The sequence below is a fragment of the Vipera berus genome (genome assembly GCF_964194415.1).
Source record: "Vipera berus genome assembly, chromosome: 3".
Classification (NCBI taxonomy): Eukaryota; Metazoa; Chordata; class Lepidosauria; order Squamata; family Viperidae; genus Vipera; species Vipera berus.
In genome coordinates, this window is record NC_138204.1 from 10414829 (window position 1) to 10432681 (window position 17853).

General features: G+C 45.9%; 1 protein-coding gene across 1 annotated transcript in view; it reads left to right on the plus strand.

The window, feature by feature from the left end:
• LAMA5 (laminin subunit alpha 5) overlaps window positions 1-17853 on the plus strand; it is a 240553-nt gene that overhangs the window by 209801 nt on the left and 12899 nt on the right. Inside the window, exons 60-72 of the mRNA XM_081322853.1 lie at window positions 671-813; window positions 2187-2366; window positions 5021-5157; window positions 6194-6347; window positions 8066-8199; window positions 9050-9212; window positions 11367-11498; window positions 12947-13098; window positions 13438-13570; window positions 15234-15374; window positions 16308-16438; window positions 16951-17118; window positions 17333-17465. Coding sequence (XP_081178979.1) covers window positions 671-813; window positions 2187-2366; window positions 5021-5157; window positions 6194-6347; window positions 8066-8199; window positions 9050-9212; window positions 11367-11498; window positions 12947-13098; window positions 13438-13570; window positions 15234-15374; window positions 16308-16438; window positions 16951-17118; window positions 17333-17465 — 1901 coding nt within the window. The remainder of the gene's footprint in view (window positions 1-670; window positions 814-2186; window positions 2367-5020; window positions 5158-6193; window positions 6348-8065; window positions 8200-9049; window positions 9213-11366; window positions 11499-12946; window positions 13099-13437; window positions 13571-15233; window positions 15375-16307; window positions 16439-16950; window positions 17119-17332; window positions 17466-17853) is intronic.

Sequence of the window (17853 nt, forward strand, 5' to 3'; positions counted from 1 at the left end):
GACCCTGAGTTCCAGTCCTGCCTTAGGCATGAAAAGTGTTGTAAAGAAAAAAGAGTATTAGCTATGTTCAGTGCCTTGAGTTAGTTATAAAAATAATAAAGCCGGGAAATAAATAATGTCAGATGCAAAATGTCAGTTAGATTCGTGTTTTTTCTTGTTTCCCCTTTTATGCATTTTCTTCTATTTTTATTCCAATGTCTCAGCGTCACGACATTATTTTTTGAGACAGAATGCTGAAAGAAAAAAGATTCTCTACTTTCTGGTTTTAGTCACTCTCATTTAAAACAAACAAACAAAAAAACCAAACCCACCAGTTTCTGTGTAATTTTGTCTCCTCTTCTGTATTTGCTTTCTTTCCTCTTGTCCTGAAATATGTCAGTTGTCATCTGAAGGAAACAATGGAATTATCAGAGCTCATAATTACATTGAAAGAGAGAGAGAGAGAGAGAGAGAGAGAGAGAGAGAGAGAGAGAGAGAGAGAGAGAGAGAGAGAGAGAGAGAGAGAGGTATGAAATATTTGAGGAACTCCTAAAGCACGAGGTCCTTCCCCCGATAAAACCATCACTCTACTCTGAAACGTCTTTTTGGAATTCAGTTGTAATCTATGATGAATAACACGCTTCCTCTGTGACTTGTTTTATGTTCCCATTGGGTTATTCCGGCTGTCCAGTCTCAAGTCTTGAAAGCACCCTCCCAGTCCTCCTGGGAAAGCTGACCAGCTTGGAAAACAGAAGAAGCCACAATGCGACTGTTTTGGACAACATCCTGCGGGTGCGCCAACTGATCTCACTGGCCCGGAATGCGGTCAGCAAGGTATGAAGGCATAAAGTCCATCCAATGTCTGAGGGTCCTGCTCTCTGCCATGATGGGACTCCAAAACAAAGTTGTATGTCAGAGTTTAGGTCCTCAAGAGAAGACCAACTTGGCTTAGAACTTGTGTACAATCTGGTCTCTTAACTGATTGGTCAAGGCCAGGATTGTAAAAAAAAAAAAGTTGCTGAGTCTCTGGAAAGAGTGCAGAGAAGAGCAACAAGGATGATTAGGGGACTGGAGGCTAAAACATACGAAGAACGATCGCAGGAATTGGGTATGTCTAGTTTAATGAAAAAAAGGAGTAGCGGGTGACATGATAGCAGTGTTAAAAATATCTCAGGGGTTACCACAAAGAAGAAGGGGTCAACCTATTCTCCAAAGCACCTGAAGGCAGGACAAGAAGCAATGGATAGAAACTAATCAAGGAGAAAACCAGCTTAGAACCAGCTAAGGAGAAATTTCATGATAGTTAGAACAATTAATCAGTGAAATGACTTGGCTCCAGAAGTTGTGGATGCCCAATACTGCAGGTTTTTAAAGAAGAGATTGGAGAACTATTTGTCTGAAGTGGTCTCCTGCCTGAGTAGGGAGTTGGTCTAGAACAGGGGTCTTGAAACTCGGCGTCCCTGCCTGAGGAATTCTGGGAGTTGAAGTCCACAAGTCATAAAAGGGCCAAAGTTTGAAGACCCCTGGTCTACAAAATCTCCAAGGTCCCTTCCAACTCTGTTACTCTGTCACTAAGTGATCCAGTTGTAAAGTGTGAGCCTGCCAACTTACAATAGCAATTGAGGCAGTCCCAGTCACTGTTGTTCAGTGAATCTCACACAGTCACAATGTTCCATGGTTGCGTGATCACCATTTGTGGCCCTCTGCCAGCTTGTCCATTCACTTTGCTTGGGAGACAAATGGAGATCGCCTGGGCACATGATGCTATGACTCTCATAATTTCAAGCCAGTTGCCAAGTGCCCAAATCGCAATTGTGTGACTACAGAGGTGCTGTGATGGCCACAACCATGAGGAGCAGTTGTAAGTCCCCCTCACTCAACACCTTTTTAACCCCAGTTGCCAAACGAGTGGTTGTTCAACAAGGTCTCTCTGTATATTATTTCCCTCCCCCCCCCAGTCTTTAAGAACAGTCCTATAGAAATGAGCATAATTCATGAAGCCAATTAAAGAATTGACTCAAAGAAACAAAATCTTACTTCCTCAGGTCATCATTAAGAAGGATTGGTTGGAAGTGGGGATTTTTAAAGGAGGTTTAGGACAAAATAGTATCAAAATAGTGAATCCTGCTGAGACAACAGTATTTTTCAGTGCCAGCCTTGAAGTGTCTAGGATCATACGTTTGTTCCTTTGATCTGTTGCCTTTTAGATTAAAGTTCCAGTGAAGTTCAATGGCACTTCCGGTGTGCAAATCCGGACTCCTAGCAATCTCCAAGATTTGGCTGCCTACACATCCCTCAAATTCTACATTCAGACCCCGGACTCCAGAAAGAGAGACAAACCGCAGGATGAATCTACACGCTTTGTGTTATACCTGGGACAAAAGGATGTAAGTTCTCAGGAAAGAAAACGAGAACCAGTAAAGAGCAAACTAGCAGGTTTGGGGTGGAAAGTATAGGCGCAGTTAGTTTCTCACATTTGTTTGAGAATGTCAGCCCTGCCCCAGCTTGGTCTTCTATCTAGGAAAGTAAGAGCCCCCGGTGGCGCAGTGGTGAGAATGCAGTACTGCAGGCTACTTCTGCTGACTGCCAGCTGCCAGCCGTTCGGCAGTTCGATCCTGGCCGGCTCAAGGTTGACTCAGCCGTCCATCCTTCCGTGGTCGGTAAAATGAGGACCCAGATTGTTGGGGGGGGCATATGCTGACTCTGTAAACCGCTTAGAGGGGTACTGTAAAGGACTGTGAAGCGGTATATAAGTCTAAGTGCTATTGCTACTCTCAACTCCATTTGTAGTGAAAAGAATACTTTTACTAAAAGTGGTTACAGTAGATCCAAAACAGAACTGAGGTTTTGCACGCGAAGCACCCCTGCTATGTCCTGTTTGTCCAGTCGCATTCAAAGAAGTTGTTTTGGTAACTGTCCCTGCAAAGGTAGGGCTAGATCTTGAGCGTTACATTCCATTTCACAAGCCCGTATCCTTGGGATGACGAGCCGATGTCTTGGAAGGCACTAAGCTTAGTTTTGATATCCCCATTCCCCCCAGTTTCCTTCCTCCAGTTTCCTCCCCGCCCCCAATAGTTTATGGCAAGCTGGCATCTAGCAAAGCAAGGCTGGAGTGAAGGATGGCAGTTCTGACAAGCATTATGATGCAATTGCTGTTCAATACTATTGATATTTATGGTTGGTGTAAAGTAGATTTAGCTCTATTTTGATTCCTCTTCTTTATCCTATGCCCAGTATCTTTGATTACTATTTCTTCCTCAGAGGTTGCACTTTGCAAAATGTCTCTTATCCCCGAAAGAAATAGCATGATGAATATGTGTATGTAAGCATATATTGTTCAATGTAACAGCAGTAATGGTGCACCATTGTTTTGTGTTAGAAAGCAATTAAATCACATTATTATTCAAGACTAAGAACCAACCCAAACAACCACATTTGGCATGGCGTCCCAGTGGAAAACTGTTTTGTGTAGCCCAAATTCAGACCACAATGTATTGTGCCATATCCGTGGTTGTAAGTCCTTAGAAGGCTGTAGAGTCCCACCCTTGGTCATGTAAGAGACGCCCCATATTTATTTATTTAGCCAGCCACCTCTTATACACAACCCTGGGTAGCTAACAATCAGAGCAAAATACAAACAATGAAAACACTGCTAATAATAATAAACCTTTATTGTCAAAGTACAACATGTGTACATTGAGATTAACTGAGCCTCCCCCCCGTGCTCTAAATAATGCCATTCTGTCATGCAAGTTGGGTATGCTGCAGATCCCATCAGCCAAAGGGTGTTGATCAGGGGTCTTCAAACTTGGCCCTTTTATGACTTGTGGACTTCCAACTCCCAGAATCCCTCAGCCGGGCATTCCTGGCTGAGGAATTCTGGGAGTTGAAGTCCACAAGTCATAAAAGGGCCAAGCTTGAAAACCCCTGGCGTTGATTGACAGGAATTAAAAGAGCGGCCTTTTCTACAGTGGCCCCTGTCTTGTAGAATGTCCTCCCACTCGAAAATTAGAATGGCCTCAACCCCTGTTGGCATTTCATAAGGTTTTACAAACCAGGTTGTGTTCCCGAGACTGCGCTGTTGAATGTGTCACGGGCCCATTTCCTGCCTTTACTGTCAACTGGCCAGGTATCTTGGCTGCTGTGTGTATTTATTTTGGATGTTTTCTATTGTTTTTTTAAATGTTTTGTTTTGTTTTCATTGTTTTAATTCTTTTGGAATCATAAGCTGCCCGGAGTGATTGATTGAGATGGATGGCTATAGAAATTGGATGAATGAATTAATTAAGCGAACAGATGGTTTAAGTAGAGTAATGTTAAAATACAAGTGTGGTTTGCTTCTGCCGTTTTCTGCTTCTGCTTCTTTACCGTTAAGTTGGTTAATTATCTTGGCTGCTGGATGTCTTTGTTTTCTGGATTATTTTTTTTACTCTTTTATTGTCTTTTATTGTTTTTTTATTTTTATTTTTTATTTTAATTCCATTTATATCCCGCCCTTCTCCGAAGACTCAGGGCGGCTTACAAGCTTAGCAGTAGCCTTCATTCTATGTATATGCCTGCTTATTAGGGCTTTCGGCCCCCGCCAAGCGGCATTATTACAAAGTCAGCTTATTTCCCCCAACAATCTGGGTCCTCATTTTACCTACTTGGAAGGATGGAAGGCTGAGTCAACCTTGAACCTGGTGGGATGCGAACCTGCACTAATTGCAGGCAGCTGGTGTTACTTAAGGAGGCGTCAGCCCACTGCTCCACCAAGGCTCTTAATTGTTTTAATTGTTTCATAGCTTTAGAACCGTCAGCCATCCAGAGGCACTTTGTTGAGTTGAACGCCTACAGAAATTAAGAAAGAAAAAAGAAATAAATAAAACGAGGAAAGAAAAGAAAATGAAAATAAATAAATAAACCTAAGATAGCGTAAACCACAGAACAGTTGCAACATCTCACAATCAATGTAACCAAAAAAAACCCGGGTCCAACCACACTATCTGGGCCCCACGATGGATGGCCAAACCACGTTCACTCTTCTTCTTTGTATTTCCAGGCTACTGGGGACTACATGGGCATAATCCTTAAAGACCACAAAGTGGAATGGATCTACAAGCTAGGAAATGAGGAACCAGCACATTTGACAGTCGATGAAGAGATTGGAGAACAGTTTGCTGCTGTGAGCATCAACAGGTATGGAGAAACAAGGCAGGAAAAAAGCAGGGCTTTGACAATCGGTGTTCCTCAGGGCAAAGGTCTCCAACCTTGGCAACTGTTCTATTCTATTCTATTCTATTCTATTCTATTCTATTCTATTCTATTCTATTCTATTCTATTCTATTCTATTCTATTCTATTCTATTCTATTCTATTCTATTCTATTCTATTCTATTCTATTCTCTGTTTATTCTACTCTATTCTATTGCGTTCTATTCTCTGTTTATTCTATTCTATTTTTTTTAATCCCATTTATATCCCACCCTTCTCCGAAGACTCAGGGCGGCTTACAATCTAAGAAGCACAAACCAATGTGCTTAGCAACAGCCTTCATTCTATGTATATGCCTGCTTATTAGGGCTTTCGCCCCCCCCCCCAAGCGGCATTATTACAAAGTCAGCTTAATTGCCCCCAACAATCTGGGTCCTCATTTTACCTACCTCGGAAGGATGGAAGGCTGAGTCAACCTTGAGCCTGGTGGGATGCGAACCTGCACTAATTGCAGGCAGCTGGTGTTACTTAAGGAGGCATTAGCCCACTGCTCCACCAAGGCTCTATTCTATTCTGTATTCTATTCTATTCTATTCTATTCTATTCTATTCTATTCTATTCTATTCTATTCTATTCTATTCTATTCTATTCTATTCTATTCTATTCTATTCTATTCTATTCTATTCTATTCTATTCTATTCTATTCTATTCTCTGTTTATTCTATTCTGTTCCATTCCATTCCACTCCACTCCACTCCACTCCACTCCACTCCACTCCACTCCTCTTCTTCCTGGAGTGCTTTCTGTTAAGGCCTCGTGGAAAAAAGTCCTCTTTGGGCTGGTTTTTGCCTTCTTTTCCTTGCACCCTGGGCTTTGTCAACTTTCCCCTGCATTTTTGGTTATGTTTTCATTTGGTTCTGATTATATTATTTTTATTTTCTGGGGCGTTCTTGAATGCCATTTCCTGGCAGAGGGATAGGAGAGATAGCCTAGAAATCAGCAAATGTCTTCCTGATTTGTAGGATCTTGCAGTATGGACACATGTCTGTGACGGTGGAGAAGCAAACCTTGCATGAGACCAAAGGGGACAGCGTTGCCAAAGGAGAATATGGATTGTTCAACTTCAGGCCCCATAACACCGTTCTGTATGTGGGTGGCTACCCTTCCAGCTTCACGGTGAGTTTGGCTGAGTTGGGTTGCTTGTGTTGGACAAGGGGTATTCTTAGGACTTTTTAGAATCAGGTTGCATAAACTAGTAGTAGCAATTGGTGACAATGGTTCGCCCGTTACCCTTTTAGGTTTTTTAACAGTTACGAAGTTCTTTCACACCTATGATCGTGTTTGTTTGATTTGTATTCCGCCTTGATCATTTTTACAAATAACTCAAGGCGGCAAACATATCCAACACACCTTCCTCCTCCTATTTTCCCCACAACAACAACCCTGTGAGGTGTGTTAGGCCGGGGGAGAGGGATTAGCCCCAAAGTCACCCACCCAGTTTCCATGTCTCAGGCAGGGCTAGAATTCACAGTCTCCTGGTGATTGGCCCAAAATCAACCAGCTGGCTTTCATTCCTAAAGGCGGGACTTGAACTCAAGGTTCCCTGCTTTCCAGCCTAATGCTTTAACCACTAGACCAGGGGTAGGCAACCTCGGCTCTTTTATGACTCATGGACTTCAACTCCTAGAATTCCTGAGCCAAGCTCAGGAATTCTGGGAGTTGAAGTCCATGAGTCATAAAAGAGCCGAGGTTGCCTACCCCTGCACTAGACCAAATTAAGGTGAGGGTGGAAGCTTCACAGGGAACTTAAAAGGTAAAGGTTCCCCCGCACATGCTTGCTAGTCGTTTCCGACTCTAGGGGCCGGTGCTCATCTCCGTTTCAAAGCCGAAGAGCCAGTGCTTGTCTGAGGACGTCTCCGTGGTCCTGTGGCCGGCATGACTAGATGCCAAAGGCACACGGAACGCTGTTACCTTCCAACCGTAGTGGTCCCTATTTTTCTACTTGCATTTTCTTTTTACGTGCTTTCGAACTGCTAGGTTGGCAGAAGCTGGGACGAGTAACAGGTGCTCATTCTGTTATGCGGCACTTGGGATTCGACCCGCCGAACTGCCGACCTTCTTATCAATAAGCTCAGTGTCCTAACTGAGCCTACCCCTGCACTAGACCAAATTAAGCTGAGGGTGGAAGCTTCACAGGGAACTTAACTAGCTGGCAATTAACTATATGGGGAAAGTTGTGTTTCCCTGGGAAATCCATATTCAAGGGGGGGCTGGTAACCAGAGACAATCTTCTGTTACCATCAAGCAAGACTGTCAGACCTGCCCCAACTTGGTCCTCTAGGCAAGAAAGACCCTCAACTTCATTTGGATCAAAAGGCATACTTTACTAAAAGCCAAGTAGAATACAGTGTAGCCAAGCCAGAACTGAAGTTTGCACGGCAAATTTTTCCGGTTAACTTTCCCCATCTAGATCTTCCCCTCCACTGGTCCCTTATTGCCCAATTATATTTGAATAAATTGTTTTGGGAACAGTCTCTTCAACGGTGGGCTGGTTGGCGAGCCGTTGTGTTCCATTCCCATCACTTTGACCTTGAGATGACACCTCTGGAAAGTACCATGAGTTGTTGGCTCCTTCCACCACCCCAACCACCCCATAGTTCATGGCAGACTGGCAGCTAGCCAATGTGAAGCTCGAGCATACGATGGCAGTTCTGACAAAGGTGCAAAGGCAGGACAGCTAGGCAACTGAAGCAGGCGGCAAGAATTTACAGAAGCAACCAGCTTGCAGCTTGAGTAACCAGATGGGGGTGATTATTTCTGCTGAGAAAATGGAAAACAAGATCCCTGCTCCTACGGATTCAGCCAATGGATTGTTTTCCCCTCCCCCACAACAGCCTCCTCTACCTCTGCGCTATCCTAACTACCGAGGCTGCATAGAGATGGATTCTCTCAATGAAGAGGTGATGAGTTTGTACAATTTCCAGCGCACCTTCCATCTGGACACCACTGCAGAGAAGCCTTGCACAAGGTAAGCTTGGTGGCGGGATGTGGTCAACAACCTTCCTTCCTGGAAGATGGGCATGGTGGTACGGGTAGTCCTCCACTTACGACCACAGTTCGGGCCAGAATTTCCGTGGCTAAGCAAGGAAGTTGTTAAGTGAGTCGCACACAATTTCACAACCTTTTGCTGAGCAAATCACTGCAGTCATTTCAGCGAATCTGGCTTCCCCCATTGACTTCGCTTGTCAGAAGCTGGCTGAGAAAGTCACAAGTGGTGATCACATGACCCAGGTCAGGGGTCTTCAAACTTGGCCCTTTTATGACTTGTGGACTTCAACTCCCAGAATTCGTCAGCCAGCTTGCCTGGCTAAGGAGTTCTGGGAGTTGAAGTCCACAAGTCATAAAAGGGCCAAGTTGAAGACCCCTGACCTAGGGCATTGCAGCCATCGTAAACACATCACAGTTCGTGGGGCGAGAGCTGGTTGCAAATCATTTTTCCCCAGTGCCGTTGTAACTTCAAACGGTCACTAAACAAGGACTTACCTGTACGTAATTTGATTTGATGATCTCCTGCCCAGAGACAAAGAAGATTCCATCAAGCTAAGCTCAGTGTCTTTCAACAGTGTTCCTTCCTCAAAATACAACTAATAGTATAGATCAGGGGTAGGCAACCTCGGCTCTTTTATGACTCATGGACTTCAGCTCCCAGAATTCTGACTCAGGAATTCTGGGAGTTGAAGTCCATGAGTCATAAAAGAGCCGAGGTTGCCTACCCCTGGTATAGATATATTTTTCTTAAATCTCCAAATTCTTAATTTCTGGATTACAGCGGTGTAGATTGAGCATATCACTCATCCAGTCTTCCCTTCTTCTCAAAGATCCAAATCGACGGGCGATCCCTGGATCACTGACGGCTCCTATTTCGATGGAACTGGCTATGCGGAAATCACCTTTGAGAGTCAGCTGGGCTCCATCAAGCGCTTTGAGCAGGAGATGCGGTTGGTGTCGTACCACGGGATCATTTTCTTCCTGAGACATCAGGCAAGTGTCACTTTGATTGGCAATTCTCGATAACGTGGCGAGGATCTGAGTCCTTTGGTACAAGTGTTGTTAGAAAGAAATATCACCAAAACATCTCGGGTGGATCCGAGGAGGCAAATGTAGAAAAATACCTCCTCGTTTTCCTGTGCTGTTTCCCAGATTAAAACAGCATTCTATATGTCAGTGGTGGCGAACATATGGCACGCGTGCCAGAGGCGGCACTCAGAGCCCTCTCTGTGGGCACGCGTGCCGCTGCTTGCAGCAGCTTGCGCAGATCCATTAGGGCGCCACCGCCACCTGGAGCGGCAGCCCCACCCAGCACAAAGGCAAAGTGGCCAGCTAGCAAGCTCGAGTAGAGGTGTTAGAGCACGCCCACACCCAACAAGCTAAAGGCCACCCCCAGCAGGGAAAGGTTGATCCCCATTGGCGCCACGGCCCCCCAATCCCAGCTAGGATTGCGTGCCTCCCCCCCTGTTCTGTGCCGGGCCTCCTTCCTACCACCCCACCTGCCAGAGACCCCCTGGATCTTCCCCAACCCTGCACGGTCCCCACAGGCATCCCCCCCATGAGCCAAATAGAGGTGGCCATGCCCACCCCAGCCACGCCCACCCAGTCTGCTGTGACAACCACAGCCATACCCACCCAGTGGGCCATCCCCCCCGTGCCCCCCATGAGGGCACCACAATGCTGATGCAGCCCTGGCACTTTGCGATAAATAAGTGGGTTGTGTGTTGTGGTTTGGGCACTCAGTCTCTAAAAGGTTCGCCATCACTGACATATGTCAATGCTGCTAACATCGGATGTTCTTGCTTTGACAAAGGATGAAGAAGCAGCTATTTTATATTTCTACTTGTGTATCACTTTTAGAGTTAAAGTTAGATGAAGATGGGAGGGGGAAGGAAGAATATGCATGGGGGATTAGTTAGACACAATAACATAGCAGCAGAGCATTTTCACGGTTGAATGTAATAAGAGGCGATAAGAAAGAACTGGGGGTCAAGCTAAGGAGGGAGAACTTACCCTTCAAACTAATTGGAGAATGTGATTTATGACAGCAACAAAAGGAGGGAACTATGTTTTAATATTATTGTGCTCAGAGGAGGGGAATCCAGATTCCGGCTTTAACCAAGCATTGCCGATGTTATATTGCTCTAATAAAAGACTTTTAAGGTAAACAATGCCTCAGAGTTCTTTGAAGAGCTCATCTGTCGGAAACTTGACGGTATACAGTAGGCGGGGCCCTGATGGTTAAAGACTCTGAGCTTGTCAGCTGGAAAGCTGACAGCCTAGGTTTGAGACCCGAGTTCCGCACAATGGGGTGAGCTCCGTCCCTTGCTCCCGCTCCTGCCCACCTGCCTAGCAGTTCAAAAGTGTGCAAATGCAAGTAGATAAATAGGTACCACTTTGGTGGGAAGGTAACAGCGTCCATTGCGCCTGTTCTGAACCAGCCTGCTACCGGCCTTGCAATAAGGCAAACCCCTGTTCAAACAGTAGAGACTGGAGAGCGTCTAAGGCTGGAAAGCGTCTGCCAAGATTTATTACTCAAATAACAGAACAAGAAACAAAAACACTGGAACTTGAATCCTCAAACGGAAGGGTTGCTTTCAGCAACCAGCCCTTCCCCAAACACTCCTTTTATTTAGAGATCAGGGCGTGGCCTCCCTGTGCCTCCTCCCGAGGAGTCCCACAGCCTTTCTCTGTTTGTTCCTGCTCGACTGCCTCCTGCGTCGGGCGTCCTTGAACAGGGCCAGCTGTGGGTCATCATCCTCCGCACTATCGGGCTCACGCAGCTGAGAAGAGGGCCCCGGCTGAGGGCTCTGCGAAGCCTCCAAACCATCATCAGCCGGTTCGTCTTCCACACACTCCTCCTCCCCCTCATCTGAGTCATCCGAGACATCTGAGCCGGCTGCCGGACCCACAGGCTGGCCCTGAGTCACAACAGCGCCTTTGACGTATAGTCAGTCTGGTCACCTGGCCACAGAGAATGACTTTGGATAATGCTGGCTCCCTCAGCCAAGAAACAGACACGAGCACTTGTGCCTCAGAGTTGGACACAGCTGAACTGGGGGAAGCCTTTACTTTTTTTATGTACAGTAGAGAACGGACTTTTAGACTCCAAAGCCTGAGAGCGATTTGTCCCTTTTCCTCCCACAGAATCAACTGCTATGTCTGGCTGTTCGAGACGGGAAGCTCGTGCTGTATTATGACTTCGGTGGAGGTCTGAGCATGGCGCCCCCTTCGAGGGATCAGGCCACCCTGACCGTCAGCAACCACGCAAACAAAGCAGTAAGGACAAAACTTGTGTCTTTCGATTATCGTGACCCGGGGCAAAAGGATGTCGTTTCATTTTCTCTGCGGAGGAGGGATTTTTTTTTAGATTTGAACGGCCACAGAATGGCTGTGACTGACTTCAAATTACTTGGTAGTCCTCAACTTACAAAAATTTGCTTAGTGGACCATCCGAAGTTACGGCAGCACTGAAAAACGTGACTTATGACCAACAACTGTTGCCGCATTCCCCAGGTCGTGTGATCAAAGTTGAGTCACTTGGCAAATGGCACATATTTTATGATGGTTGCAGTGTCTTGAGGTCATGTGATCACACTTTGTGGCTTTCCCACTGTGGGACTTCCCACAAGCATAGTTGTGGATTTTGTGTAACGATTACACGATTCTCTTAACAACTGCAGTGATTCATTTAGCATCCATGGCAAAAAAAAAAGTTGTAAAATTGGGCGCGACTCATTTGGCAACCCCTTCTTAGCAATGGAAATTTGGTTTTAATTGTGGTCGTAAGTCGAGGACTAACTGTATGCAGTTCCAACCCACTGAATCGAGCTTTAGAGAATAGGTTGACACTCTCCTCTTCTTTGTGGCAGCCCCTCAAATACAGAACACTGTTGTCATGTCCCCCCTGATCCTTCTTTTCACTAGGCTGGACATACCCAAATCCTGCAACCGTTCTTCATATGTTTTTGTCTCCAGGCCCTTAATCATCTTAGGTGCTCTTCTTTGTGCTTGTTCTGTTCCAGCCTACAACCGGCCCTGTTTGAATGTCAGGGACAACCCCTTTTTATAGTGAACAGGCTGGAAAAAACCCAAACAAATTTATTTACAAAGAAATCAAAAGTTCAAACAAGAGTTAAGCCAAAAGTTCAAACAAGTTAAACAGGAATAACAGACCAGGACTCTAGCAGAAGATCTTCATACAGTTGCCTTCAGCAACCAGCACCTCCCACACCTTCCCCTTTTATTAGCAGTTCCAAAGTGTGGCTTCTCATTGCCTCCTTCTCCTCTCACCGAGTTGCCTCATTGCCTTTCTCTGTTCTGTTCTGCTAGATTGCCTCCTGCTCCTAGCGTCCCTGAATAGATCCAGCTGTGAATCATCTATGTCCAATACCTCGTGCTCACATGGCTGAGTCTGATGAGGAACATGATGGGAGGGGCCAGGCTGAGAGTCCTGCAGTGCATCAGAGCCTCCCTCTGACACCAAAGGCTCTCCAAACCCCTCCTTCTACTCCTCTTCAGAATCATCAGACTCAGCTGCCTGTATCACAGGCTGACGCTGAATCACAACAGCGCTCTAGTTTCTAGAGTGCAGTGGTCTCCTTAGCTTAGGTGATAACTTTGTGAAGAATGTCTGAATCCTGAGTGAAACTGCCTCTTTTGTGAGTAAAACTCCTTTCTGATACCGGGAGCCATGCCATGGACGTGTCTGCTTTGTCTAATTCCAGATCCAGCTATTTCTCCTCAAAATGGGTTCCAAGGATCGGGTTTTGGTCCGTCTGGAGCAGTCGACTGTCTTCATGATTGAGCAAGAAAACATTTTGCACGGGGCCACCTCTTATTATTTAGGTGGGGTGCCCACCTCCGTCTTGCCCGAAAAGTAAGATTTTTCTTGTGTTCATGATTGCAGGTGGAACTTGGTTTCCTTGTGTCTTATACACTTTTCATTATGCTGTCACGCACCTAGGGTCAGCTGGGATCAGGAGTTCTTTAAATTTGGGTATTTGGTTTTTTCATTTCTTTTCATTCTTGTGCTTTGGTGGCTGGGATTTATGGAAAAAGAACGTGGATTGGTAACTTTGTTCCTTCTTGTTCCTTAATCCACCCGTCTGCCCAAATCCTCTCTATCTGTGTGCTTTCTGATTCCCCTCCCAGTTCTAAAGATCTTGAGCCTTTGAAAACACAAATATCTCTTGTTCAACCTGGTCATCTTTTTCAGATTGAAGAAAACATTCCCCAAGGGAGGCTCCATCAGAGGTTGCATGAAAGGACTGAAAGCCCTGGGCAAATACGTGGACTTGAAGCGTATGAACACCATCGGAGTGAGTTATGGGTGCCCCTTGGATATGCTGGTAAGAAGATGGATTTATTGACCTCTTTACTGTGGTGCCCAGCTTTGGAAAAAGCCAGCTTGGTTAGGACAGGTAGTCCTCGATGTCTGACCGTAATGGAGCCTGCCCATCACACTCATCGGTTGGTACGGCCGTTAAGCGAGGCTCCCTCTTGATCGCCTCACTGAACAACCACTCTCCTGGCCATCCCAGTGTGGTCACTAAACAAACGGGGCGATAGAACTGCCTGCTGAAAAAAGGGCAGGCAGCCCTGCTCTGTCCTGGAACTAGCACACTGTGTCAGAGAAAGAAAGCACAGGTCCGTATGATCTGAGCTTCGTTTCAAGCTTAATTTCTCCGCTATGTCACACTGGATCCCCTCCCGCTGAACGCCAGCCAACAGAAGGCAGGGGAACCTGGGTGTTGTGCCAGAGGAAGGAAGCAACTTGTGACTTTCCTTGCTGGATTCCCTCTTGACTTTTTTTGAGGAGGCTGGTAGGGAAGGTTGCAGACGGAGGCCACACGCTCACAGAGGGATTGGCCACCCCTTGGTAAGGGCAAGCGGGTTGCAGGGAACCCAGATCACTGTCATGTGACCCCGGGAGACACTTGCAAACAGATGTAACTTTGAGCACCAAGTCGTAAGTCCCATCATTCAGCTCCATTGTAGTTTTGATCTCTGAACAAATGGTTGTAGGTCAGGGACTACCTGTATTCAGTGTCAGTGCTGCAAACATTGACATGTTTTTGCACTGACAATATAAGAGACAGCCTGTTACTTTAATTGCTTCATTTGGCCGGGAGGAAATCTACCCGGATGTTGTGATAAGATTGCAAAAGCCCGCGTACAGAATGGGAAGTGAAACCTCATATGTAAAATTAATTGGATAATGTGATTTATGACGTGTAGATAAGGGTGGGGATTGTGTGCGTGTTACGATGGGTTTGGGGGGGGAAGGAGATTTCAGATTCTGGCATCCCTCCACGAGTGCCGATGTTTTGTTTCATTACTAAGACTTTTTAGATAAATAATATGCCTGCAATGTGTTTGATTTGTCTCATTCATCAGAACTATGACATTCAGCATTTAAGCACTGACAGTTTTTTCTCTGGAGGTAAAGCAGTCGCCGGACTCCCTACTCCAGCCGAAGCTCCTCCTGCTACAATAAAAACTTGAGATGGGACATAAAATAACAGGGTTGGAAAAGACCTTGAAGGTCTTCTAGTCCAACCCTTGCTCAAGCAGGAGATCCTATAACAGGGGTCTTCAAACTTAGCAACTTTAAGACTGGTGGACTTCAACTCCCAGAATTCTGGGAGTTGAAGTCCACCAGTCTTAAGGTTGCCATGTTTGAAGACCCCTGTCCTATACCATTCCGAACAAATGGCTGTCAGTCTCTTCTACCACCAGCATCCAGATACTATCAGCACTTGGCCTATTGCAACCAAGACACTGTGACTGTTCATAACAGTCACTCAGACACCTTACTTTAAACTGCGTAGTTGCATCCACCTCTTAAACTCCACAATTGATGCTAATCTTACTTCATGTTGTGGTTCTTCTTGCCCACCAGGATCATGGCATCATAACTAACCATTCTGTTCTTTTGGTAGCCCTCATTCTTTTTTTTTTTTAAACTAAGGATAAGCCACTTCACTGGGTGTTACACCTGTCCTTTCCCAGGTTGCTCGCTCGGTGAAACTTCACGGCTCCGGCTACTTGACCCTCTCGCTGAAGGACATCCCCCCGTTACAAGACTTCTACACTGGTTTTAGCTTCCGTACCAGTCAGAGCCGTGGCTTGCTGTATCACCATAATACAAAGGTACGCCGTTTGGGCACTGAAGGAATTGCATCCCTCAAGCAATCGTCTTCTGAAAGTATTATCGGCATGACTGTGAGAAATAACTCCTAACTAACTGGCATCCTGAATCATAGGGAAAGACAATGTTAAATGCTTGTCGGACTATTTGTGTAACTGGAAAGGCTGTCAGGATAACGTTTTGCGTTCTTAAAAAAAAGAGACAGATGAGTAGTTTTAACTAATAGCCGTATCTCAAGGAGAGAAATTATTTCTATATCTTTCCCTTATATTTGTCCCACCTGAGATTCTCTTTACAAGACTCATCAACTTCACTTTACTAGTATCTCTCTCTCTCTCTCTCTCTCTCTCTCTCTCTCTCTCTCTCTCTCTCTCTCTCTTTCTCTTTCTCTCATTGTTATCTATGTATGTCTTTGGCTATCTATTTCTAGCTATCTTTATCATCTATCATCTATCTATCTCTAACCTCCAGCTATTTTTATATATCTATAACTAGATCTTTCTGTCTCTGTCTAGCTAGTTATCAGTCTTTATCATCTATAACTATATCTGTCTCTGTCGGTCCTATCTATCTGTCTGTCTATCATCTGTCTGTCTATCTATCATCTATCTATCTATCTATCTATCTATCTATCTATCTATCTATCTATCTATCTATCTATCTATCTTCTATCCCATCCACCCATCCTTCTATAGTCTAAGTGAAATATTCTAAACTGGAAAGATGGTGACTTCTTTTGCCCTACCTTCATGGGGGTCCATGAGGGATGTGGGCAGAGTGATCAGATTGGCATCCTGATCGCTTTGAGCCACCCTTTAGGCACCTTTGAAGAATTACACATTTTAACTCCTGACGAAGTGCTTTCAGAGATTCAAGGTTCTCCAGCTGCAATATGTTTTCCTTTTCTCCCCCCCCCCCTTTCTCTCTCTCTCCAGGAAGGGAGCTGCCAGGTTTCCTTGCAAAATGGCCACGTGGCTGTCAGTGTCCTGTCCACGGAGCTTACCACCAAGAATGCCTATGCTGATGATACCAGCCACTACGTGGCTATCTACAGCGACTCTGCAGGGTACCACTCCTTTGCATTGCATGTTTGTGTTGCCCGCTCCCCCAGTTGATCTCCCCACCTTGATATGTTGTTGTTTTTAGTTGCGAAGTTGTGTCCGACCCATCGCAACCCTATGGACAACGTTCCTCCAGGCCTTCCTGTCCTTTACCATCTTCTGGAGTCCATTTAAGCTCACGCCTACTGCTTCAGTGACTCCATCCAGCCACCTCACTCTCTGTCGTCCCTTTCTTCTCTTGCCCTCAACCTTTCCCAGCATTAGGCTCTTCTCCAGTGAGTCCTTCCTTCTCATTAGATGGCCAAAGTATTTGAGTTTTAGCTTCAGGATCTGGCCTTCTAAAGAGCAGTCAGGGTTGATCTCCTCTAGGACTGACCGGTTTGATCCCCTTGCAGTCCAAGGGACTCGCAGGAGTCTTCTCCAGCACCATAGTTCAAAGGCCTCAATTCTTTGGTGCTCAGCCAACTTTCACAGCCATGAAATATAGAACTTGACACATAGAACTTTTTCGCTGTAGGGTCCGGATGTACGTAGATGATCAGCTTCAGGGATCCACGGCCGGGCTGAATCGTGAGAGGAGGCAAAAGCGTGAAGCTGAGCAGGGTGTTTTTCACCTGGGCGGTTTGCCCAGCAGCAGCGACCTTGGCAACCTTACAGGCTGCATTAGCAACGTCTTCATCAAAAGGTGAGCCAGAATGTGCTTCCATCACATTCTCTTTGTATCGTCTCCGGCCTCTTTTCTTTCTTCACACACTTTCACTGTTGGCCTCATTGAGGTTTTGATTTGCCTGCGGCTATTTATTTATTTTTTGCGAGTCAAAAGAGGTTCCGTCAGTTCACACCATCTGCTGTGGTTCCCCACTGGACAGCAGTTGATCTTCTTTTCCTTTCTGCACTAGGAGATTGGAACCTCAGGCAGTTGTGGATCTGCAGCAGAGCATGGAGAGTTTCAATGTGACCATGAACTGCCCCAGAGATCGGCAACCCCAGCAGATGAGGGCACCAGAAAAGAAGAGCAGGTGGAAGCCAAAGGTGACGAGAGATACAATAGAATATTTGTAGCTCGAGATTGTACCGTATTCGGAGCTTGGCTTTTTCCCTATAGACCAGAGGTCCCCAACCTTTAGGGACGCGGTGGCTCAGTAGGTTAGGACACTGAGCTTGTCGATCAGAAGGTCGGCAGTTTGGCGGGTCGAATCCCGAGTGCCGCGTAACAGAGTGAGCGCCTGTTACTCGTCCCAGCTTCTGCCAACCTTAGCAGTTCGAAAGCACGTAAAAATGCAAGTGGAAAAATAGGGACCACTAGGGTGGGAAGGTAACAGCGTTCCGTGCGCCTTTGGCGTCTAGTCATGCCGGCCACATGACCACGGAGACGTCCTCGGACAAGCGCTGGCTCTTCGGCTTTGAAATGGAAATGAGC